The sequence below is a fragment of the Pimephales promelas genome, chromosome 14 (genome assembly GCF_988280905.1).
Source record: "Pimephales promelas chromosome 14, fPimPro1.hap1.1, whole genome shotgun sequence".
Classification (NCBI taxonomy): domain Eukaryota; kingdom Metazoa; phylum Chordata; class Actinopteri; order Cypriniformes; family Leuciscidae; genus Pimephales; species Pimephales promelas.
This window is the reverse complement of record NC_142782.1, coordinates 23,903,468-23,927,499: the sequence shown is the minus strand read 5'-3', so window position 1 is coordinate 23,927,499 and position 24,032 is coordinate 23,903,468. Positions and strand designations below refer to the sequence as shown.

The following is a 24,032-nucleotide window of genomic DNA, read 5'->3' as shown; positions in this document are numbered from 1 at the left end:
GGGTGATTCTTTGATGAATTAAAAATGTTCAAAATATATATATTTTTTTTGTAAAATGTTAAATGTCTTTACTTACACTTTTGATCAATTTAGTACATCCTAGCTGAATTAAAGAATTAAATTTCTTACTTAAAAACTTACTGACTCCAAACTTTTGAACAATATTGTATATGTGATTGGATGGAAGAATGGATGGATGTTTACTTGACTGATGTCCAGCAGACAGTGGAGCTCCAGATGCTTGTAGACTGTAAGCCTGTAAGCATCCATTTGTTCCTTTTTCTGCTTGGCTATGTCATATTCCTCTCGTTCTATGGCACTGTGTTTCTCAACATCATACCGGCCCAAACGTTCACCCACCTAAACAGAAAAAGAGATACAAAAATACACTAAATACACTTTTAGAGTTAAACACAAAAAGGAGAAACCCCTTTTAATTTGCCCAGTAATTACTGTCAAGCTACAATTAACATGTGGCTAAATAAGTGCAATACCCTGCTCTCCTGAAATATATTTCAACTCTCTCAACTCAAGGTTCACATCTCCAGTGTGTAACATATCATAAGTAAAATACATGTGCAAGACATGTCAGACAAAGAAGGTAATTCTAATAACCTTTTGCAGGTCTGCAATAGCTTGTTTAAGCTTTTTGGCCAGATCAAATCTTTCCTCCCGAACCATGTCCTGTTTTTTCTGGTCCAGCAGCCGAATGATATGTGCCACCTCAGGGTCCTGATACATGTCAAACGCCAAGTCATCAAGGGGCGAGATAGATTCACATTTGTAACTCGAGAGCCTGCAAGATAATAAGAGTAAGCCCAAGAAAAATACAGAGGACTGCATGCACAAATTTAATGTAATGCAATATAACTTGAAACTTCAATTTTTACCCGGTATATGTGCCATCCAGGGCTGAGCTGTGTTGGCTGTTGTTTAGATATTGATCAATCAGCTGATCTCTGCTTAGCTGGGACAAAAACAAGAAACAGAGAAAAATAATAATTATTATTAAAAACAAATACCCTATCTTTCAAAAGTTTGGGGTCAGTAAGACTTTTTTACAGAAATTAATACTTTTATTCAGCAAGGTTGCATATTGATCAAAAGTGACACTAGAGACTTTTACATTGTTACAAACAATTTCTATTTAAAAAAAAACTGTTTTTTTTAACTTTATATTCATAAAAAATGTAGAATGGTTTCCACTAAATATTAGCAGTTCACAACTGATTTAACATTTATAGTAAGAAATGTTCCCTGAGCATAAATCAGAATTTTCTGAACACAGGAGAAATGGCTTCTCAAAATACAGCTTTGCCATCACATGATTAAAAAATACATAAAACTTTATAATATATTTAACTTGGAAAAAAAAAAGTAATTTTAAGTTTTAATTTCACAATAGAACTGTTAGGATAGCTGTTCTGGATAGCTGCAGGACTGCCCAACAGGGTAGCTACCTCGTGAAATTCTCTGATGACACTGTTTTACTGTCACTATTGCAGGGGGATCAATCGGGCCATGGGAGTGCCCTATCACAATTTGTGAAGTGGTGTGATGATAATTACCTGGACCTTAATGTGACAAAGACTAAGGAGTTAATTATTGATTTTAGGAAGAATCGTTTTAACCCAGAAGCCAGCATCATACATGGAGAAAATGTTGAAATTGTAGAGACGTATAAGTATTTAGGAACCATGTTTGACTCCAATTTAAAGTTTGACAAAAACATAGAATCAATCACTAAGCGGGGACAACAAAGAATCCACTTATTGCGGAAGTTGAATTCATTTAATGTGTCTGAGAAGATCTTATGTATCTTTTATTATTCATTCATTGAAAATCTTCTAACATTTTCTTTTATATGTTGGTTTCATGGATTGTCTGTGAGAGACAAGAATAGCCTCACCAGCATTGTTAAAATCTGCTCCAAGATTATTGGAGTTCAGCTGACAGACTTGAGCTCCCTCTGGAAAAAACGGGTGCTTCAGAAGGCTAGACAAGTATTGAGTCATCCTGACCACGTCCTTAGTCAGGAATTCTGTCTAATGCCCTCAGGTCGGCGCTACCTCGCTCCCCCAAGGAAAACTAATAGATATGCTAATTCTTTTATTCCTTCTGTCATCGGGCTTTTAAATACTGCTGGCAGTGGCAATTAGTCATGTGCCTTGAATCAAATACCTTGTATGTATTTAATTATTTATCATTATTGTTATCTATTTATGTATTTATTTTCTTGAACTTGGGTACCTGCTCTGTCTTTGTATTAAGCAATATCACTGACAGTGTTTCTGAATGTTCGACTGATTGTTGTCTTGTCTTGTTTAAAATGACTGGAAGGCTAAAACTGAATTGCCCTATGGGGATAAATAAAGTTGTTTGAATTGAATTGAATTGAATTGTTATTGATCAAACAAATGCAGCCTTGGTGAGCATAAGAGACTTCCTTTTTTAATGAAATGATGTACATTTTACTTGTACAAGTAAATTCTGAATTTAATAACATCACATCCTGTGATCCATGCAATGTCTTTGAACCATTATTATCTTTCCAACAAAGGTTAAAAATCTTGATTTCTGCCTGTGAACCAAAACATATTATCATCAGAGTCCTGGATAACACAATAAGACTCCAGCCCGGACAGAGAGAGAGAGAGAGGGAGAGGGATTAGAGATTAACAATGCAGAGATTGTTAGCCAGGTGGGAGAGGACGGAAGAGAGAGGAAGTCGTAGAGGAAAGGGGGGGGACAAGGTGAGAGTAAGAGGAGAAAGAGAGCATGAGAAAGAAAGAAGGGGGAGCAGGAGTGAGTGAATAGGAGATGGGGGAGGGCTAAGAATCACAGTGATGTAGATATATTGATGAGTGATCTGATTTGAAGCTCTGCTTATGGAGCTCAGACTCATATTACACAGATTCACATTCCAACACTGAGCACAAACCTTTAGACCTGCTCAAGAACCACAACACACATACAGAAATGCTTAATGTGTGCTATTGATGTAAGACTGTTTAAATGTGAAATTAATATTTAACCCTCAAGTGCCTAAAAAAACTGAAGTTTACAAGTATTAATTAAGATGAATGCAGATCCATTAGTGGTAGGTATGAGGTAATGAAGCTCTTTCAATTCACAGGGTAAAATCTAAATTTAATTCACTGGAATCCAAACCGGAATGACAGCAAATGGTTTACAATTGCAAATTGTTTAGTTAAAGGGATAATTCACCCAAAAAATGAAAATTGTGTCATCATTTACTCACCCTCAAGTTGTCCTAAACCTGTATGAATTTCTTTCTTCTGCTGAACACAAAAGAAGAATATGAGTAACCGAACAGTTGATGGATCGCATTGACTTCCACAGTATGGAGGGGGAAAAAAAACACTATGGAAGTCAATGGGGACCAAAAACTGTATGTTACTGACATTCTTTAAAATATCTTATTTTGTCTTCAGCAGAAGAATGTATGAATTTATACTGTCAACATAATTAATACCATGAACAAAACATAATATATTTTTGCTAGCATTGGCAAGCCATGTCAACGCCCAGTGCTTAATTTGTAAATTGGGAGGTCCCGGAGCACAGACGTGGATCCGGCGACTCAAAACGGGGGTTGGAGGTAACGGAACAAAAAAAAAAGCTACGTAGCTTCTCTGACTAAAACAAAACCTAACAACGCTGTGTGTATCAGGGAAATGTTTATTTTAATTTCAGAACATGCACTACGTGGGTGCAAAATGTAAAAAAAAAAAAAAAAAAACGTTTTCACAAGCAGCAAGGGGGTCATACACCGGACAAGAAGCGCCGTGTTGCGTCTAGGACAACTCAGAACAATTTTCATACATAAAATCAAAATATAAATGAAAATCAAAAGCACAGTCAATCTATTGTTTAGGCTTATGATTAGGCAGGATGATTTTCATACCAATTTGAAGCAAAAACTCGACAATATCCATTAGTCAAAAGTAATGTGGACAGGACACAGTGTTTTGTGGCCTTATTTCAGAAACTTTCATTTTTAGTTTTTGTCAATAACAATGCATAAACAATATTCTCTCAAAAATACATACCTGTGCATGTCAAAACATCTCAAGGACCCTCAAAAAAGACCCCAGAGTGTTAAAATATAATATAAAAATTCAATACAAATTTCTATAGGTGACATTTAACATTGATTATTTGACATTATTAATGTTTCTGGAAATACTCTGTGAGTAAATTAACATTTCGTACTATTTAAATTCTACTTCCTCAAATTAAAGTCTAAATCAAATTCAGGAGCTAAACTAGAATTCAAACGTATTCTTGATTGAGTTCTGAATGATGAGCTACACTGATCCAAATGCTTAGCCAAACATTAAGGATTCATTCACAACATTTGCCTCTGATGAATCGAGCCACAGTTTAGAAAACAGAAAAAAAAGAATCAAGCCTATGCTAAATTTGTTTGGCTGTGCAGTCAAATGAGGAAAAGTATCTAAAAAACAGTGGGAAGCTGGGAAGCAGGGAAAGTGGGAACGTCCCCCTGAGACATCAAATAAACGATTAACAGTAATCCATCGCCACCTGGGGGATGTGAAGAGAACAATTCCATAAACAAACAGTTACTTACTGCTGTTCCGATGTCATTTATATCCACAGGGTCACCCAATATATTTAAAGCCACCAATGCAACCTAGAATTTGGAAAAACATATGACATTACAATGACATAATTACAATAAACAAATCTACCCTAATGTTCCATGTGAATCTGTATGTACCTGATTGTAGTTGTTGTATTGATTAACATGGTTTCTGTGAAAGGTGAGCTTCAAGTAAGATCCAACAGCATCAACATGAACTGACTTCAGCTCTCTGGCTTTGAAACCAGTCTTCTCATTGTCAGACAGAGAAACATACCTGAACAACACAGCACATTTAATACAGTCTTATTGATCACATTATCCGTTGATAGTGACCAGAACATGTTTAAATCTTTCCACACCCCAATCTATGGAGAATATTAGCCTGCTGATGCGAGCTGGACTCTGGTAGTCTATCTCCAATGTGGAACTCAATCTTGGACGGGACCAGGTACTGATGGGCCAGTAGCTGGAGTTTCCTTATGCGACATCTTTCAACCAACTCCAGAATGATTTCCTGAGGGTATGGACAGAACCTACACACAATAATTACAATTATAATTTTTTTAAAGAGCATTTCAGAACTGTAATCTTTGGTAATAGCAACTATAAACAGCTAATAAAGCGATTATTATCAGTTCTAATCTATCGTCTTTGGTTCTAACCTAAACTAAAATAGATGCAAATATAAATAATAAAAATCCTTACAATTACAATAGGTTTTCAGCACTTCGTGTTTGAACACCTAAATACATCCCTACACAACTAATACAAAATACATTAACCTAGTGGATCTCCAGCCAGTGACGGTGGGCGCGTGGACCATCAGCTTTTTGGCACTGTAGTTTCCTTCATGACCAGACCAGCTGATCACAGTGAAGCCTATCTTATGAGGCATCCCGTTCCTGAGATCTAATGGGGATATGAACACAACATGTTGTTTAATATCACAAAGCACTCCTGACACATTGACATAACACCCAGCACTCTAACTAAGGATATAAACAAACAGTAATTTGGCACAATTCCTTTACATTGGAGGAATGAGTTTTTTGATGTATTGATGTATCATTTTGATGTATGCCCTGCTGAAAAATGGAAACGGGAGTGCTTCCAGCTTCTTATTTTTCATACACCAGCGGTAGTGCCAATGGACCAGCTAGACCAGCACTACACCAGCTCTAACCAGCATAATCCAGCCTGGACCAACATGGCATTTTCTGCTGGTTTATGCTGGATTTTTGACCAGGGAGCTTAGAGTAACTAATTATCTCTAGAGTCTAACTGTCTTTTGGCTGAGAAAAGAACTACACAAGATAACATTTATCAAATGAACTATTAATTAGACACTAACAATGAAATATATATCTATGTTAACGCATTTGTAGCTAGAAAATACTACGTTCCCTCACTGGTAAATGCCTGTTGTAACACTGTAAAATAAGTGGTCTACACTTAAATATTGCATATGTTTTTAGACTTTGCTGAATGTTATGAAGGACCTTAATCATAAGTTAACTGATTGTTATGTAAAGTATTTAACGTTAGCGTTAGCGTGCAATCTAGCTAACGTTAATCAAACAGTAACGTTAACATTACGGTTACAACACTTCCAAAACAGCAACACGGATCTTTATCACAAACCACACGTTAACCACATAGAGCTCAGAATAATTCATTCATAGGGCACTCTAAATATGTACTATTTGACAGAAGACATTTTAAAGTGGTTTACCCAAATATAGCAGTTGCCTACGTTCATCTCCATAACCACCGTTTGACAACTGAGACCTGTGCGCATGCGCGAGTGTTTTTTCGTTCTTGAATTAATCTGGTTATTCTGAATGAATCTTTTAGGTGAACGAATCGCTCACCATAGTGACGCTGCGCTGGTTCAGTTCCATGTACTTTTGTACTTTTGTTAACTGAGTTCTACCCTTTTTGTAGTACGTATATCCCATTGAGTATTTATTGTGTTAACGTCATAGACTGTAAAAAAAACAACACAAAAGCCCAACCCAACACGAACACTGAACACACATACAGAAACAAAAAAAAATCCACTTCGCCACCTACTGGTGTATGACGTAACATGAAAAGTCAGTGAACAAATCTTTTAAATGAACAGATTCAAAAGATTCGAGTCACTAGGATGAATCAAAACTCCAGGCTCGTGCAGAACGGGATGTTGTTACTTGTAGTTCTTATAGAATGAGTCTAGAAGGAGGTCTATTATGTTAAAACAGCCTGTAAGATGTAACTATAAAACATATGTAATATGAGCATTTCCATTTAAAAAAAAATCCAATACTTATAACTTTAAAAGAAAATGTATGAAAAACTGACACGTAGATGAGCGCTTCCGGGTTACATTCACGTTCCGGGTTACGTTGAAAAGCATGGCTGAAGAAAACAGCTCTTTGGCTATTTGGCCAGAAATAGAAAAAGCAGAAAAGGAGAACAGAAGAGAGCTGGTGCTTCAAGGTTCAGCGGTTGACAAAAAGATCCAGGACAGCTGCGGACTTCACCCGCGACTTTACTCCCTCTCGCTCCTGAACTACCTGGAGATCAGTCAATGTCCCAGTTTACATGAGATCCACGAGAACATCAGCCATCTGTCTCATCTACAGAGTCTGATTCTCTGCAGGAACAAGCTTACTTCAGTCCCAAAAAGCATCGGTGATCTGAAGGCGATCAAAGTCCTGGATTTGTCTGTTAACCAGCTGCAGGCTCTGCCCGAGGAGATCTGTGCACTGAGCGAGCTCAACACTTTAAATGTCAGCTGCAATAGCATCACTGCTCTGCCGGATGGTCTGAGCAAGTGTGTGAAGCTCGCCAGCATCAATGTGTCCAAAAATGCTCTCTCTCGGCTCCCAGAAGACTTATGGTGCTCCAACCTGGAGCTCCTCAGCAGTATTATTGCATCAGAAAACGCCATAGAGGAGCTGAGCAGGGACGTGCATAAGCTGGCTGCACTGAAGGTGTGTTTCATTGATTGGAGAAATGCACTCGAAAATGAGACTGTCTTTGAGTTGAATATGTAAATGGTTTAATAAATACAAGTTGTAATCAGTTGTGGACAACTTATAAAACACAACTTCCTATTTGTATTATCATGTATGTAAGTTAAGCAATAAGGTACGAGAGGCTGTGCTGTAACGTGAAAAATAACGGCTGAAGGGCGTTGAGGCACGACGCGAAGCGAGATATGAATAAAATAAAAATATTAAAGTAGAAAAAAGATATTAGTGCAACTTTCATGAAGTAAAATCACTGAAAGTCTTCCTTATAATAGAAATAAATGTGTAATATGCATGAAAGCTCAAATAAAAACTACAGGAACTGCAGTGTTGCCCAGTGATAAATATGATCGTGTTTTATCATGAATAAAGCACAGCTATTGACCAATCAGAATCAAGGATTGGAGCTAACCGTTTTATGATTATTTTTATGGAAACAATTTAATATATTTTTTACCATTTTTATGCTGATAAAGCCCACTAATTTGTAATGTTTTTTTTACACATTAAATTTTGAAAATAATGTTAAATGTTGATAATAGGCCTACAATTTGTGTGTAATATAGTGTTCAGTAAATATAAATAATCAATATTGTAGGTGGTGTATAATGTACTTAAAATATTATATTTAACTCTTTCTCTGATAATATGCTAATAATGGATAATGTGTAAACAGAAGCATTCAACTTTTGGTCTCAAACTTTTAGACCTTTTAAATATAAATAAAAGTAATCAATTTATTTTTAATAATTTGTTGGGTTTTTTTAATAAGTAATCAGTTTTGTGGGGTTTTCCCAAAAAAAATAATTGTAAAGATTTTAGGTGGTGTATTATATACTCGGTTAAAAAAAATCTGATAAAATGTATTGTTGTTTTTTTAGAAATGTTTTGGGGATTTTATTTATACAAAATAGAATTATAATTTGTAACTCATTTAAATTTTGAAGATGCAAACATTTCACTCGTGGTCTCTGGAATATTTGGGATATACTGTATATTAATACACATTAATATTATTAAAAATGCCAGGGTTGAATGTCTTCATCATCTTATTGTTTATACCACTTTCTCCCATCTCAGGTTTTGGATCTCTCTAGCAACAAGCTCCAAGAGCTTCCGTTTGAGTTGGCTGACTGCACCAAGCTGAAAGAGACCAACTTTAAAGGGAACAAGCTGAAGGACAAGAGGCTTGAGAAGATGGTGAATGGTTGCCAAACCAAGTCAGTCCTAGACTACCTGAGGGCAGGAGGGAGGGGGAAAGGCAAAGGCAAGCAGCAGGATGGAGAGATGGGCGAGAAGGCCGACGCTGGCCGTAACGTCTCCAAGAAGAAAAGCGCTGCAAAGCAGAAAGGCAAAAAAGAGGCAGAGGAAGTGGATGAGCTTAATCGGATGGTTGTGAGAGTTCTTCACGTATCCGAAGTGCCCACAGCTGTTACGGTGAAAGTTTCCGCAGCCGTTAAGGATGTCCGGCCATACATAGTGTGCTGTATTGTGAAAGGCATGAACCTCAGACAAGGAAATTCACTCAAGCGATTTTTAGTTGCTCAGGTGACACAAGTTCAAACAAATATCTCAGCCATCAAACGTATTATATTCTCTCTGTCTTGTTTGTTTCTGATTCATTTTATATAAGCTTCTATAAATATGAATGTATTACCATCCTGTCTGCAGACCAAACTTCATGATGAGATTTGTGCCAAAAGGACAACGGCAACCATTGCAACCCATGACCTGAGCTTACTAAAGGCTCCTCTGATGTATGATGCCAGGTCACCAGATACACTGAAGGTACCTAAGGCATTTTATCACTCTGTGTGAAATCTTTTTTTTTTTTTATACCTCATATTAGAATAAATCTTTAATTCAACACAATTAAACATTCATGATCTTACATGTCTCTCTAGTTTGTTGCGTAACTCGTCAATCAGAGCATCTCCACTAGTTGCATAACAGTCAAACAATGAAGGAACAATGAATATTTGATAACCGTTGTCGATACAGTTTTTATGAATGGCGGGAATCTGGTTTCAAAGCCACCAGCTGACTAATGGCACAGAGAAGTCCCATAATCCTCAGTTTTTAATAATAAATGAACAGTCCTTTTTCTCGCTGTTGTTTCTTTTGTGTTGACAGTGAATTCGGCACCTCTCTAAGAGGTCACAGGCTGTAGGACAATAGGATGTGTTACGTGGCTTCATTCTCGTAATTGATGGTTTCGTTTATACACTAGAACAGGTTTAAGTAATAAGCTAAGAGATACTGTATATATTGACAGAAATATAAAAAATGACAAACTCCTTCAGCTGACTAGATTCATAATATAGCACGTCTTTGAATCCCTTTTGGGGTTTTATAAAATTCTTACTACATAATGAAATTATTAATGACAGATTTTCATTACCACCGCTTGTAAACATACCTGCAGCACAGTACTTTTATTAGTATTGTCATATATTAATTGATTTATTTTGGAAATATGTGTAGATAGTTCCTCTGGGTCGTAAGGAGATAAAGGCATCTGACCTGCTGAAGCATCTTCAACAGGAAGCAGATGAACAGAGAAAACAGAAAAGGCGACAGAACGTTTCTGGACTCCACAAGTGAGAAGACATGCATTACATTCCTGATTATTTAATATTATAATGACTTAAGTACAAATTGAAACATTAAAAGAATGCAGAAGGTTTTGTGGAAAACTAAATGTGACATTATTTCCAATTGCAGAAAATAGGGACTATGTTACGCTCCCTAAATGCATTGCTTGCTATCTGATCCCTTTCTGAGGGGCTGTTTACACCTGGCCACTTTATCTGATTTATCAAAACGATTCCATTTACACCTGGTCACATAAATGTGTTTTTGCAAAACGGATATAAATCCGATCTTCAATTCTCGCTGTAGATTTAATGGAGTGCACGTCTCTGAAAGCAACAGATATTTCTGTATTTTATTGATCATCAGCTTATTTGAAAATCAAAGACAGCAATAAGAGAGAGCATTAACAGAACTGGTAAGATCATTTAGTTTCTTTTTAAATTTTTAGTTTACTTTTAATGAAGATGGTTGTGTGTTAAGCGCCTGTGACGTTGCGATAGTCTTTTTAGATCACAGAAAACGCATGAAGTGGCCAGATGCAAACAGCCCCTAAGTGATCTGAAAAATATCCCTCGTTTGTCAGACACCTATTATGTTGTTGTGGGTAATTGGTGTAATTTCATCCATGTAATTGCGTTGGCTGCACAGAACACTAAGTGCAAATACTGAGCTCATTGTTCAGCGTTATTTATTATTCAGCATTTCATGGACGTATCCCCAACTTTTAATTTTTCACCCCTAGATACCTTCAACTTCTTGATGGAAAAGATCTCTACCCCTGCTTGGTTGACGCAGATGATCATGTGGTCTCATTTCCACCAATCACAAACAGTGAGAGGACTAAGGTAATTTATGTTAAATATGACAAGGTTATTTCAGGTCTTGATGATGAAGGTGGATGGCCCTAATCAGACTTGGCTTTTTATGGGTTTTGTTTGACAATTACTATTTCTTCTCAAGAAGGAATTGAAAAGTATGTCATGACAAAAATAAAATATTTGTTCAAGCAGTGATAAATTCATACATTCTTGCCAATGTAAATGTATTTAAAGGAATACTCCACTTTTTTTTGGAAATAGGCTCATTTTACCACTCCCCCAGAGTTAAACAGTCGAGTTTTACCGTTTTCTAATCCATTCAGCCGATTTTTCTTATATTTAGAAGAATATCAGTAACCAGACAGTTTCTGGTCTCATTGACTTCCATAGTAGGAAAAAAAAATACTATGGAAGTCAATGAGACCAGAAACTGTCTGGTTACTGATATTCTTCTAAATATCAAGAAAATCGGCTGAATACATTCGAAAACGATAAAACCCAACTGTTTAACTCTGGGGGAGTGGTAAAATGAGCCAACTTCCAAAAAAAGTGGAGTATCCCTTTAAAAGAGAAGAGTAACTATGACAAAATGTGTTTGATTATTATGTATTAAAATAGTTTTTTGCTTAACAGCATTTTTAATAAACTTTCTGTCTCTGCAGATAAAGAAAAGCACACAAGAGCTGTTTTTAGAAGTGACGAGCTCCACCAGTCTGCAGATCTGTAAAGATGTCATGGATGCACTGATAATAGTAAGAAGCCACTAGAATGTTATTTTCTATTTTTAAAATATATATTTAAATTACCATTTTGTGTTTATTTTATTCACATTGGAACATAAAATAAATTTGATCACAAATATGCACAACTAAATAAATCATTTTTCAATATAAGTCCAATATTTTGTCTCATTTTCATATTGATTTATACTAGTATTGCTCTGCTGTAAATAATATATATGTTTATATGAACTATTTGAATGCTCTGATTTGAGTCTGCCTTGTAAGAGTGCAGAATTGGATTGCTGTTATGCTATTTGAATGCACAGCTTTTGAATGCTGATACCCTTGTGGAAGAAATGAGCTCATCTTTCTGCTTAGACGCACACACTTGGTGTACAGTGTCTCGGAGGCATTGCACCATCACAAAATGCAATTCCAGAGCCCCTGAATGCTGCTGATTTTATTATTCAAGTTGTCCCGTTAGTTTAAATAATATTCCTAAATTATAGTTTTGTTTTGTTTTTAAAATTTTCCATTTTTTGTAATTAAAGAAAATGTGCCTGACTTAATGGAAATCCATGAAACATGACATGGAAGATAAAACCAAGGATTTGGTTTAGATTGCAGCTGTGAGATTTCCTCCATGATGCAAATGACCTGTCCCACTTTCGTACATTCTTTTTTACGACAGCTCAAATAACTACTAAATATTTTAATATAAGACTCTTTGAATCAACACTTTCAGTGACATTGAGTTTTGTCATTGCATTCAATTGACTTTCATCAACAATCATGCTATTACTATATACTCTGCAGTTTAAATGCATCTGTTTTCACATAGTTTTCTACTGTAAGGCACTTGAAAACTAAAAAAGCATTTTCCTTAAGCATCCATTGTAGCATACTTGCAAGCTATGAAAGTTTACATTGGGAAACAGCAGTAATAGTCATGAATTTCCTTTAACTACTCTTGTTTCTTTTTCAGAAAATGGCAGAGCTTAATAAATTAAGCTTTGACATAAAGGACGATGTGGGTTCGGATGAAGAGACGGATGTGATTTCAGATCGTCCCGCGGAGAACCCGGCCACTCCTGAGCTGACTGTTTTACAAGTGAAGGTCTTTGATGTCGAGGGAAACCTTAAAGTGGTCTACCCATCAAAAACTGACCTGATGTCGGACCTCAGCAATTTATCAGTAATCCGATAACTAAATTCAGCTGTTGATGTTTTTTCTTTATAATTTTGTAATGCTTGAACCCATAACATTGAATAATTATCTCTAATTAAATTAAAACATTAATTTAAATATTGTATGTGGTGGTTTTTATTTACACTCCCTAAGATAACTTTTTGTATTTTTGTTTCCACCTCAGCACTGAAAAAATAAAAGCGATTCTGACTTTATATCTCACAATGTGACTTAATTTCCTTTTTTACACTTTATCCTTCATTTACATTTGAAGAATTCAGATGCAAAAGCCTCTAAATGCCATTTGAAATTTTCTTCTTTAATGATGATTTTTATCAAACTTGTATATTTAAGGTTAGTAATTTCACTTAAATAACAATTAATAGGTAATTATCATTGCCATTTAAGTGAAATCACTGAACTTAAATATACAAGCTTGATAAAAATGATCATTCTAGAAGAAAATTTCAAATGGCACTTAGAGGCTTTTGCATCTGAACTCTTCATTTTCTCCTATGAGGTGGAAACAGGCTTCCATACATTTAAGTTTTCATTGAACTTTATATGAAATCAAATATACATACATACATCCGTATACCCGTAGCAATATAAAACATCAAGCAACAATTATTTATTTTTATTTTTTTGTCTTTTGATGGAACACCGATTTATACTTCTAATATGATTTAATATTAATTACTTTGCCCTTGTCAATAAAATAAACGTCCATATTTTTTTTGTTACACTGAATTTCTCCTTTGGGAAAGTAATAGAATTATACACTGAAATAAATCTTCCTGGATTTATATATCATGATTATGCAGATTGACTTTGAATCTGCATTAAACTAATTAGTTAGTAAGGTCAGAATTAACCATTTTTAAAAATGCATGTATTCAAACATTTTTAGTAAACACTTTCATCCTGTGTTTGTTTGTTTGCCCATGGAGCGCATGAATGCTTCGGGTTTGGTTACAGATCAGATGACTGGCGGACTCAGGAAATGTAAAGAGGAGGAGAGTAAGTCTGAGCTGTCTATAAGAGTTGCAAGCAGGACTCTGTCTCACGGGACAGTCCGTCATGCCACATGACATTGACAGCAGACTATTTAGCTACGACCTTCTTAAAAAGTAATGAAAATGACCCAGAGTCACCAGAGGAATGACAATCGGGACCACAGGACAAGATGGAAGAGTGGATCTAACAAAACTAATAATGGCATCCATGAGAATTTCCATAAGATTGAGACATTAAAGACCTCCAGCCCATCTGTGCCTATTTGTCTGGAGTTGGTTGGAACGAAGGGATCCTACCATTTATCATTAGGGGGGAAATTGGCTGGCAATGGTAAAGATCAAACCTGCAAAACTCTAAAGATTTTAATGCCGAAGGAGGATGGCAGGAGAACGATGGCAAAGAGTAGCTCCCTGCCTCCAATATACAGCCCAAGAATGTCTACCATCTCCATGTATTGCACAAAAAACTGTGTGCCAAACTGGGAGGTAGAATGTCAGGAGAAGAAAGCCAATATCTTGTCCACTAGCATAAAGATGGACAAGGCATTGTTCAGCAGACAAAAGCAGGGATGTCAGCTGATCTGCAACGGGCTGGCTGTCTTTAATGAGAGCGTGCCAAGAAACCAAGAACTGAGACAGAACAGCTTGAAGATTTCTGATCCATCAGCAAGGCAGCTACAGGACGGATTTCTGGGTGTAGAGCCCAGTAATGTCAACGCCAATGAGAGAGAAGGGATGACAGAAGGGATGAAGGACTCTGCGAGTGTATCTAAGGGCAGACCTGTGCAGACGCTCTCAGATTCGGCTATTGAGATGGAAAATGAGAAGGACGTGAATGAAATGATAGACAATCGGGACGAGTATTATACCAACCAAAGGATCACAGCGTGGATCGTCAAAGTAAACGCAAGCTTGTTTTCTCCATTACAAGATGAGATTATTGATCAAAAACTAGAGGAGCAGGATGTGGATACTATTAAAATCATGTATGACCATGACTGATGTCTGTGTAATGTTAATTGTTAACATTGCAAAATAATGTTTAGTTAGTCAACAGTAGGTGTCATGATCATTATTAAAACTGTAACTTCAACATGAAAAGTACTATTGCTTAAAAAAAAGTTTGGGGTCGGACAGAGAAAAGTCACTTTTCACAAGTATGCATTTATTTAATCAAAAATACAGTCAAACTGTCCTATTTTGAAATATTATTACAATTTAAAAGAACTGGTTTCTTTTTTTAATATATATTTCAAAATTAATTTAGTGATGGCAAAGCTGAATTTTCAGATGATCCTTCAGAAATCATTCTAATGATGATTTTGTGCTCATTAAACATTTCTTATTGTTATTATCAATGTTGAAAACAGGTGTGCTGCTAGATTTTTTTTGTGGAAAAAAAATGTCATGATTCTTTTATGAATAAAAGTTCAACAGAACAGCAATCAATTCAATGCATACTTGCTAAAACTATTAATTTCTTAACATATGTCTTGCTGGCTTTTAATTTTTGAATAGGAATTAATATTACTGTAGATTAATAAACACTGTGCATTAAATAATGTTAACAAATTGAACCTCATTGTAAACTAATTTTACAAAATAATTTAAGAATGTTTAATATTGCCATAAAAGCTGAAAATATTTAGCGACTCCTTTAAGTTCTTATGAATATGAGATGGTGAGATCACTTCTTTTTTTTTTACTGAAGAATTTTATTTATTTATTTTTTTATTTTTTTATTTTTTGTATTTAATTGGTTAATATATTGAGGTAAAAAATAAATGTAATGCATTTGTCTGTGATGCAGAATGACACATTCCAAAAAATATTGATATATGTTGGGAAACTCTTATACAATGTTTCCTTTATGGACATAATTCATGTTTCCAATAAGAGCCAGTTTTTTTTTTTTCCTCACTATACGTGGAGTGTCCTCATCAGCATTTGTGAACATCCTGTGATGTATCCAACTATGTAAATAACTACCATCACGGTCAACACTCAAAAAAATAACTCTTTGAATGAACGTATGGAAAAATATGGAAAGGTTTTCCATGTAATTATGTTTTTATTTCAGCATTATGCGATTTTGTTATTTCAATTTAATGTACTTACGTTGGGTCAACTTAATGTACTAAGGTTGATTCAACTTATTTACTATGGTTGGGCACAGCTTAATTTAATATTGTCAGTGAATTTAAAACGGCTTCCTGACATGATTCAGGTAATCAAATTCTCAATGCTCATTCATCCAATGCAATAAAATGTATTTTAATGCCACATTAATACATTTTTATATTAACTACCAATAGCACATGTTAGCATCTGAAATTATATGATTTCCATGCTTTATCAATCAAAGCATTTGCTGAACATACTGTAGTCATACATAAGTTTTCAGCCTAACCAAATGCTCCACTCTTTTCCACAATGGTAACACTGTAATTTAAATGCTACTAATAATTGCAATGTAATTGAACATTAAACACAATTACGCATTATAAAGTCTTCCCCTTTTCTCATTTTCTCAAAAACACATAAAATAACCCTTAATTTAGACATTTATTCACTCTAAATTCAGCCATATGCAAAGCATGCTGGTAACTAACAAGCACACCCCAGTTTCAGTTAATGCAACACAAATCATTCATGTAATCCAACAAAAACAGATTGAGTAATAATAATAATCATAACTTACTGCATATGAGATATATTATTTAATAATCACACTAGTATATTCTACGGAAGCATATTTCATTCACTTGAAGGAAAAAAACTGTTTTTCTGAATTAATGAGTTAATTTTTCTTTGAAAAAAAGTTTTTGCTCTGCTTTTCTGAATTAATGAGTTTTTGAGATAATCAAGTCATTAATTCAGAAAAAAACAAGAGCAAAAAAAAAAAAAACTTTTTCCCAAGAAAAAATGATCTCGTAATTCTGAGATAATTAACTCATTAATTCAGTAAAACCGAGTTTTTTTTTTCTTCAATTGAATGAAATACACTTCCGTAGAAATACTGTGATTATTAAATATTAATCTCATATGCAGTAAGTGAAAACAGAGCAGATTTGTTTTTCTTCAAGTGAATGCAATACATTCCTTTCATTCACAAAAAAAAGTGAGAATAATAAAAAAAGATTCTCAAAATCACTCCGCTGTTCAATTCTGCAGGTTAAAGTGCTATGTCACGTTCATCCACTCCAGTAGGTGGCAGCAGAATCACATAAACCATATAGCGCAACTGTTCTACCACTGCAGATTACAGAAGAAAATTGTAAACATCTTGATCCTTCAAGATTCATAACATTTAGGAGATCTTGCCTTGTTTTATTAAATCTTTGTTTATTTCATGTTAATTTACGGATAACTGACATTTTTCAAATTATAGCACTGAATATTTTAGTAGGATCTTTCGCAGAGGACTCGCATTTATTACTGAATGCACCTATTCTGACCCATGCATGATCGTTGACATGTGAGACTATCATCAGTTAGTTAAAGGTTGTTGCATCTATTTTGGAGATTTTACTATGGCCACTCTGACAAGGCAGGACCTTAATTTTGGACAAGGTAAATTGCAGTTAATTTGTAAATTTACTGCACGGTACAGCTTTAAAATAACACCATTGTGAGTATTCTGATAATATTGGTCATTTGCAGTTGTTGCTGACATTCTGTGTGAGTTTTTGGAAGTGGCCATTCACCTCATCCTCTATGTCAGAGAAGTGTATCCGTCTGGCATCTTTCAGAAAAGGAAGAAATATAACGTTCCTGTGCAGGTAAGGTTTTTTAAGATTGATGATAGCTCTGTAATGTACTCTTTTTGGACATCTTATAACATAGCACAAGTAGTGCTAAAAGGAAGAAATGGTTTTACCACTTATATTTAATTTGACAGATGTCATGCCATCCTGATTTAAATCAGTACATCCAAGACACGCTCCATTGTGTCAAGCCATTGATAGAGAAGGTGAGTTTTCATTTCATTTTTGATTAATGTATAAATTTGAAATACGGACAGGTTAAGCGGTTTAATATAAAACTGCTCCATCTTTACAAAACACAAGTGAGTGGATAAGACATGTTTGGTGTTGTTTGTGCAGAATGAGGCTGAGAAGGTTGTGGTGGTGATTATGGATAAAGAGCATCATCCAGTGGAGAGATTTGTGTTTGAGATCTCACAGCCTCCACTGCTGTCCATCAGGTGAGTGACAGTTGGTTCTGTGGTTTTGAAGCAAACATTGTGCAATGCATGTCTTTCATACACGTATGATTTCTCCATGTCAGCTCAGAGACTCTGCTGTCCCATGTGGAGCAGCTTCTGAGAGCTGTAATTCTAAAAATCAGTGTGTGTGACGCTGTTCTAGACACCAATCCTCCAGGTAAGTGCTCAGCCTTCACCACAAACCAAGCTACCCGGATAATGACCTTACATTTATTGAATCAAGTTTTAATAGATCTACATTACTGTGCTTATTTTCTCTCCACGCAGGATGTACATTCACAGTGCTGGTACACACCAGGGAAGCTGCCACAAGAAACATGGAAAAAGTTCAGGTCATCAAGGTGTGTTAAAACCCCCTTTTTCCCTTTTCTTTACTTCTCTTTTGCTCACTCTGTAGACTCGATATCTAAGTGAATCTTGCCAGAAAGCCAAAAATTGACATGCAAATTGTATGCTAGCTTGTTTGCACCATGGAGTTAATAAAAGTCAGAATTGTGAGATAAAAAGTCACAATAGAAAATTACCTTTTTTTATTTTTCTTATATTCCATGGTGGTAACAAGCTTTCATGCAAACCTAATGTGAATTCTTAGGCCTTGTCCCAGACATGTTCTGTTTGGTCCAATGATAGTATTGAGATAGCTATAAAGGCCATTGCACACAGAGTACGAAATTTTCGTATGCGTATTTTCGTGTTCGTCAGCCTAAAAATTCGTCACGCACAGAAACTTTGCACACCGAGTCCGTTGCGTATTTATTAAACCTTTGCGGGAAAAAACGCAAAAATACCAAATGGATTCGTCAAGCAGTGAGGATGATTTTTGCCCTCTCTCTTATTGAAAAGAGAAGAAAGAGAAAATATTACGTCCATCCAATCTTGAAATTGCGTTCCTTATTAAGGAGTTGCGCATTTATCCTGAGCTTTTCAAAATTTACCTCAGAATGTCAGTGGGACAGTTTGATTCTTTGCTAGCGATTCTGGAGCCACATATTAAAAACAAGACCACCAATTTCCGTGAACCAATCGATTCTGAACGGAGACTGGCAGTGTGTCTGGTATGGACCAGGTATGGACGGACACACACACCCGCGCGCGGCCCGGTGGAAGCGCTGGGCAGACAGAACAGCTAGGCTGTTATTGTGTATTGTGTAACTATATTGTGCCCAAATAATACATTAGTTATCGAATAGGCTGCTCAATCACACCTTATTTCGATCCTAAATTTCAATCTGACTGAAAGGGGAGGTTTATTAATTTCATAATCCAATATAGAGAAGAGAACATAAACACTTGATCGAATTGAAAACCGAAATTGAAAGCACGGCGCATATGTGCAATGATTTGAGGACGAGCTCCCCCGGCCCTGAATTGTCAAAAGACCTCTCAAAATGCTGGCTCTGGATGCGAAAAACGCAGAAAATCGAACCCGATCCGATTAATTTTATGACGGACGAAAGTTTCGGAGGCGGGTTGCAAGCGTGACTGACATAACGTGAGGTTGAATTTTTTTTTTAACGTGCGAAAATTTCGGATGCGAATTTCGTACTCAGTGTGCAATGGCCTTAAGAATTGTCTCTGATGATATGCACATTTTGCATTCAGGGTCATGATGTGCAAGTCTAATCTTTATAAAAACTCTTTTGCTCCAACTGCGGTCAAATTTTTAAATGGAGATTTTTTTTTTTAAATTGATGTAGGATGCTACTAGTTTGTCTTCTCTGCACATTCTTGTCTCATCGGCTTTACAGGATTTTCCATGGATTGTAGCAGATGAGCAGGAAGTTCACATGGAAGAGGCTAAACTCATTCCTCTAAAAACAATGACTTCCGATATTCTCAAGGTGAGACTTTCCCAACTGTCCAATTTCATTGGTGGCAAAAAATACTCTAGGATCATTGTTGTGCTGATAGTATTAAATTAAAAATACACGTGTCTAAACTCTTAAAAAAAAAAAAAAAAGTATTTCTGACCATATTTTATTTTCTGAGTCATAGCAATGGCACTACAAAGTAGTCACAAAGCTACTCCATTAACACAGAACACCATGTTCTTGTAAAAAAGAAAGTAACACGTGTTTTCGGAAAAAAAAGTATATACTAGTAACAGTCTTGGAACATTATTTAAAATGTTTTTTTCTCTTTTCCTAAACAGATGCAACTATATGTTGAAGAAAAAACACAGAAAACATGATGCACTGTAATGGAGTTGATTAATGATTCTGTTCAGTTTAATTCAGTCAATTGGCTTTATGCCCAGCTCCACTACTTCCTGAACTTCTGCCAGCTCCTTGTTTCCTGTCTGCCATTATTGGACAAATTGATTAATTCAGGTGTGCCTGACCTCAGTAGCAAGGCAACAATAATCAGGGACACCTGAATTAATCAAGTTCGTCCAATAATGGCAGATAGGAAACAGGGAGCTGGCTGAAATTCAGGAAGTAGTGCAGCTGTGCATAAAGCCAATTCAGTTTCTCTTTCTACAGGAAGTGGTTAAGTATTTGTATTTCTCTAACACAGGAAATGTATTGAGCTCGGCTTTACAACTTTTTAAGTAAGTAGAATTAATGTTTATCAGTATATCTTTATCTTTTACCTGTTTCATTTTTATCACTTTCTGCTCAAGATTTGTCATTGTGCTGAAATTGTTGCTGAGATTTGTGGCTACTCTCCAGTATTTAAAGCTACAGGAAAGTATGAGACTTAAACAGTTTTGAAACTACGCAGCGTAACATCTTCATTTTGCTAAGTGAGAGGAATAAATGTATACAAATGAGATGTTTGTTTTTTTATTAGATTTTGATTAAAATAAATTGATCATACAAGCAGAGTGTTTTTATGACAAAGGTTTAGTGATCCTTTAGTGATTGTCAAACACAATTGAATAAATTCAAGGGAATTTAGAATTTCGCTATTCAAGCCAGCAAGATATAAAGGAACAAACGATCACCTTAATCAGAGACTGAACTTTGCTGTTTGGGGATCATTCAACATCAAACCAAGATTATAAGATAAAACTAATGCATCAGACTCAGAGGTAAATATATGCAGTTTTAGTTTTTTTTAATCATCGTATAAGCACAATAGCCATGTTATCATTTTGAGGAAACCAATGAATAAAACCTGAGAAAATAATATTTGCAGATAACTATCCTATGTACCAAATATAATGCTGAAAATAAAACTCTATGAACCATTCATGTTAAATATGGTATGAAAAAAATGTAGATTTTTGAAATGGAAAATGTGTAGGAAGCCGTAATATTATTCTGTGATCCTTTCATACTATCACTTGCCCTATCATCATTATGTGGTTGGTTCAATTCACTTCTACAGCTGTTGTTCATCAACACTTTTAAATTAGTTAACTCCAAATTAGTTAAAGTAAGGGTATGCTGTCATTGTTCCCAGTTCTTATTACTTAATTTTCCAAACCTGAACACATTCTGATTGCGCCTGATTGGATGTTTTTTAAAACTGATGTGGATGTTTAAATAGTCATTAAGAATCTAAAAAGGCTAAATATAAAACCATATTTGTTTTAAGTTTAGGTGATTATACGGTTCTAATCATTTTGTTTAACCTGGTGAATGCTGTTCATTTTAAAATCAAATTTAACTCAGCATCCACAACTATTTTGCAGAAAAGCAAAACATTTTATATTCATATATTTTATGTATGAAAATGACATTAGGTTATAAAACAAAATCTGGTGACATGCTGAATCCCAGCCAATTATTATTTTGAGACATTGCTGATTTAAGCTATGGAATTTAAATGAATTTAAATATTTTGTCAATGCATAGATGGATCCTTTAAATTCGGACTGTAATTGTAGATTTAATACACACACAAATCTTCAATTCAAATAGAGAACGGTAAATAAATTTCACAAAAAAAAAGAAAAAAAAAGAACTTCCAGTTCATTTAGTAGAGCTGTGTTAAAAAAAAGTAGAAGAGAAAGTGGTTGTTCCAGTTTCGTGAGCTAAATTAAATTTGGTTTCTACATTAACCCATTTAATCCCCCCAAAAAAGTTTCATTTCTAAGGCTATAAAAATGTTACTGAATAATGATAATCTATCAATGCATTTCCAGCAGATATTGAAATAATAAAGGGTCTCAATGAAATATGTGCAGTCACATGTTTACTGTAAATAGTCACCTGCAAAGCTGTTTATTTCCTGTTTGTGCCAAGAGAAGACGATGGCAACAAGAAAGCTCCCAAATAAAAGATTAGTAAAGTATGTTAACATAAAGATGACATAGATTTTTGTTACACATCATGTTCAAGGTGTCTAGTATTGATATGCATTTGCAATTACTCAACTTTGTTTAATGTGTTCATAGAACTCACAAACATGTCAACGGTAACAATAGTGACCGGTGGGATAACACATTGTATCTAAATGGCAATACACAATACATAACTGTCTGCCTAATTATACATACAGATACATACACAGAAACACACTCACACATCACTCACACACACCCCACACACGCCCCACACACTCACATCACACACCCTACAACCCACATCCACACCCACCGCAACACACCCCACACTCACATCATAAAAAAATTAAAAAATAATTTGAGTGGTTCATGCGCTCGTTGTGTTCTGTCTTCTGGTTTGTATTTCCACAGCAAGAGGGAAAGATCGTACAGATTTATGAATGAACTGCACGTTTTAAAATCTTCCCGGTCTACTGAAATTTGTTGTTCGAAAATAACAATGATAATTATCAACCTACATATTTAAATGGTTACAGAAATCAGTTCATTGTTGAACTGAAGTGGAGCTTGTTTTAAATTTCAGGTTTAGGTGTAGACTGAAAGATGTTCATCACCAGCTAATTAATTTTTGACAGCGATCCCGATTGAAATGTAAATACAAACAAGGTTAAGCCTTAAAGCTACACTGTGTAACTCTTTTAGTTTATTCTTAGCTAAAAACACTTAGTTCTTTCAAAAATATATGTGCTCATTAATGGATATTTATTTCGTTCAAGTAATAATGTATTCTCGTGAGTGTATAATATGCCATTGAAAATACATACGGGTAAGGGGTTCTAATGTCGGTCGCCATGTTGACCCTTCATCTTGAAAGTACATTAGCCAAAGAGGGACATACCCGTTAATTCAAGCTTCCCCTTTCGCGTTTACGTTTGAGTTAACACTCATGGACGAGCTCGAACTGAAAGTCGAACTGGAAAGTCGAACTGAAAAGTCGAACTGGAACTGGAATTGGACTACATTTGCCACCGTAGGAGTTAAAACGAAATCGGAATTGAGAGGAACAGAAACTATTCACTGAATGGTCATATATCTTTACACTGCTAGATGGGGGTAAAAATCACACGGTGTAGCTTTAAGGGTTAAGCCTTTTGGTCCCTTTAACACTTTTTTGTACACTTTTTTTCAGTTTGGTCTAAATGTGGGAGTTTTACCTGTGAGATTACTTTATGATTCATCTGGCATTTAAATGACTCATTTGATTCATTTCTATTAATTTCCTTCCACTTAAGAATTTGTCATCAGTAAATCACCCACATGCAAGACAAAGAGACAAGCTAGGGTAAATGAACACAATGACAGTAACTAACAGGACACCACTGAACCAAATGAACTATAAGGTAAGTGATAAACTGGGCATAAGTGAATGGCATTGCTAATTAGACAGAGTGTGGGGAAAGCTAGGTCACAGGGACTGAACGAAAAACGCTCTGTTTGTACATGTAACAATATGAGAGATGGGCAATTTGTAAATTCAATTGTCATTCCCTCTGTCTTTCTGAGTTGACATGTGATATGTGATC

General features: G+C 35.4%; 3 protein-coding genes across 8 annotated transcripts in view; 2 read left to right on the top strand and 1 right to left on the bottom strand.

Moving 5' to 3' along the window:
• Positions 1–24,032, bottom strand: part of cep104 (centrosomal protein 104) — a 58,331-nt gene that overhangs the window by 21,067 nt on the left and 13,232 nt on the right. For 3 of the 5 annotated variants that reach the window (XM_089119650.1, XM_089119648.1, XM_089119649.1), the window contains exons 4-10: positions 5,413–5,539; positions 4,990–5,163; positions 4,766–4,904; positions 4,616–4,678; positions 891–967; positions 616–796; positions 205–360 (exon numbers count right to left, since the gene is read on the bottom strand). In XM_089119650.1, the coding sequence (XP_088975776.1) occupies positions 205–360; positions 616–796; positions 891–967; positions 4,616–4,678; positions 4,766–4,904; positions 4,990–5,163; positions 5,413–5,539 (917 nt within the window). The other 2 variants (XM_089119651.1, XM_039657969.2) reach the window with 2 other exon arrangements.
• Positions 6,974–13,088, top strand: lrrc47 (leucine rich repeat containing 47). The gene is made up of 7 exons (XM_039658111.2): positions 6,974–7,608; positions 8,728–9,195; positions 9,319–9,435; positions 10,132–10,247; positions 10,985–11,087; positions 11,723–11,812; positions 12,768–13,088. The coding sequence occupies exons 1-7, from the start codon at positions 7,027–7,029 to the stop codon at positions 12,987–12,989; spliced, it is 1,698 nt and encodes a 565-aa protein (XP_039514045.2). The 5' UTR covers positions 6,974–7,026; the 3' UTR covers positions 12,990–13,088.
• Positions 17,229–23,849, top strand: mad2l2 (mitotic arrest deficient 2 like 2). 2 transcript variants are annotated; one of them, XR_016146525.1, is made up of 9 exons: positions 17,229–17,560; positions 17,651–17,769; positions 17,889–17,960; positions 18,094–18,194; positions 18,278–18,372; positions 18,483–18,556; positions 19,964–20,056; positions 20,368–20,766; positions 23,742–23,849. XR_016146525.1 is itself a non-coding variant. In XM_039658058.2 (8 exons), exons 1-8 carry the CDS (start codon positions 17,521–17,523, stop codon positions 20,404–20,406), a joined length of 633 nt encoding a protein of 210 aa, XP_039513992.2. In that variant the 5' UTR covers positions 17,229–17,520; the 3' UTR covers positions 20,407–21,037. The 2 variants fall into 2 exon arrangements, 1 of the variants encoding a protein (XP_039513992.2); XM_039658058.2 differs by lacking the exon at positions 23,742–23,849 and having other exon boundaries at positions 20,368–21,037.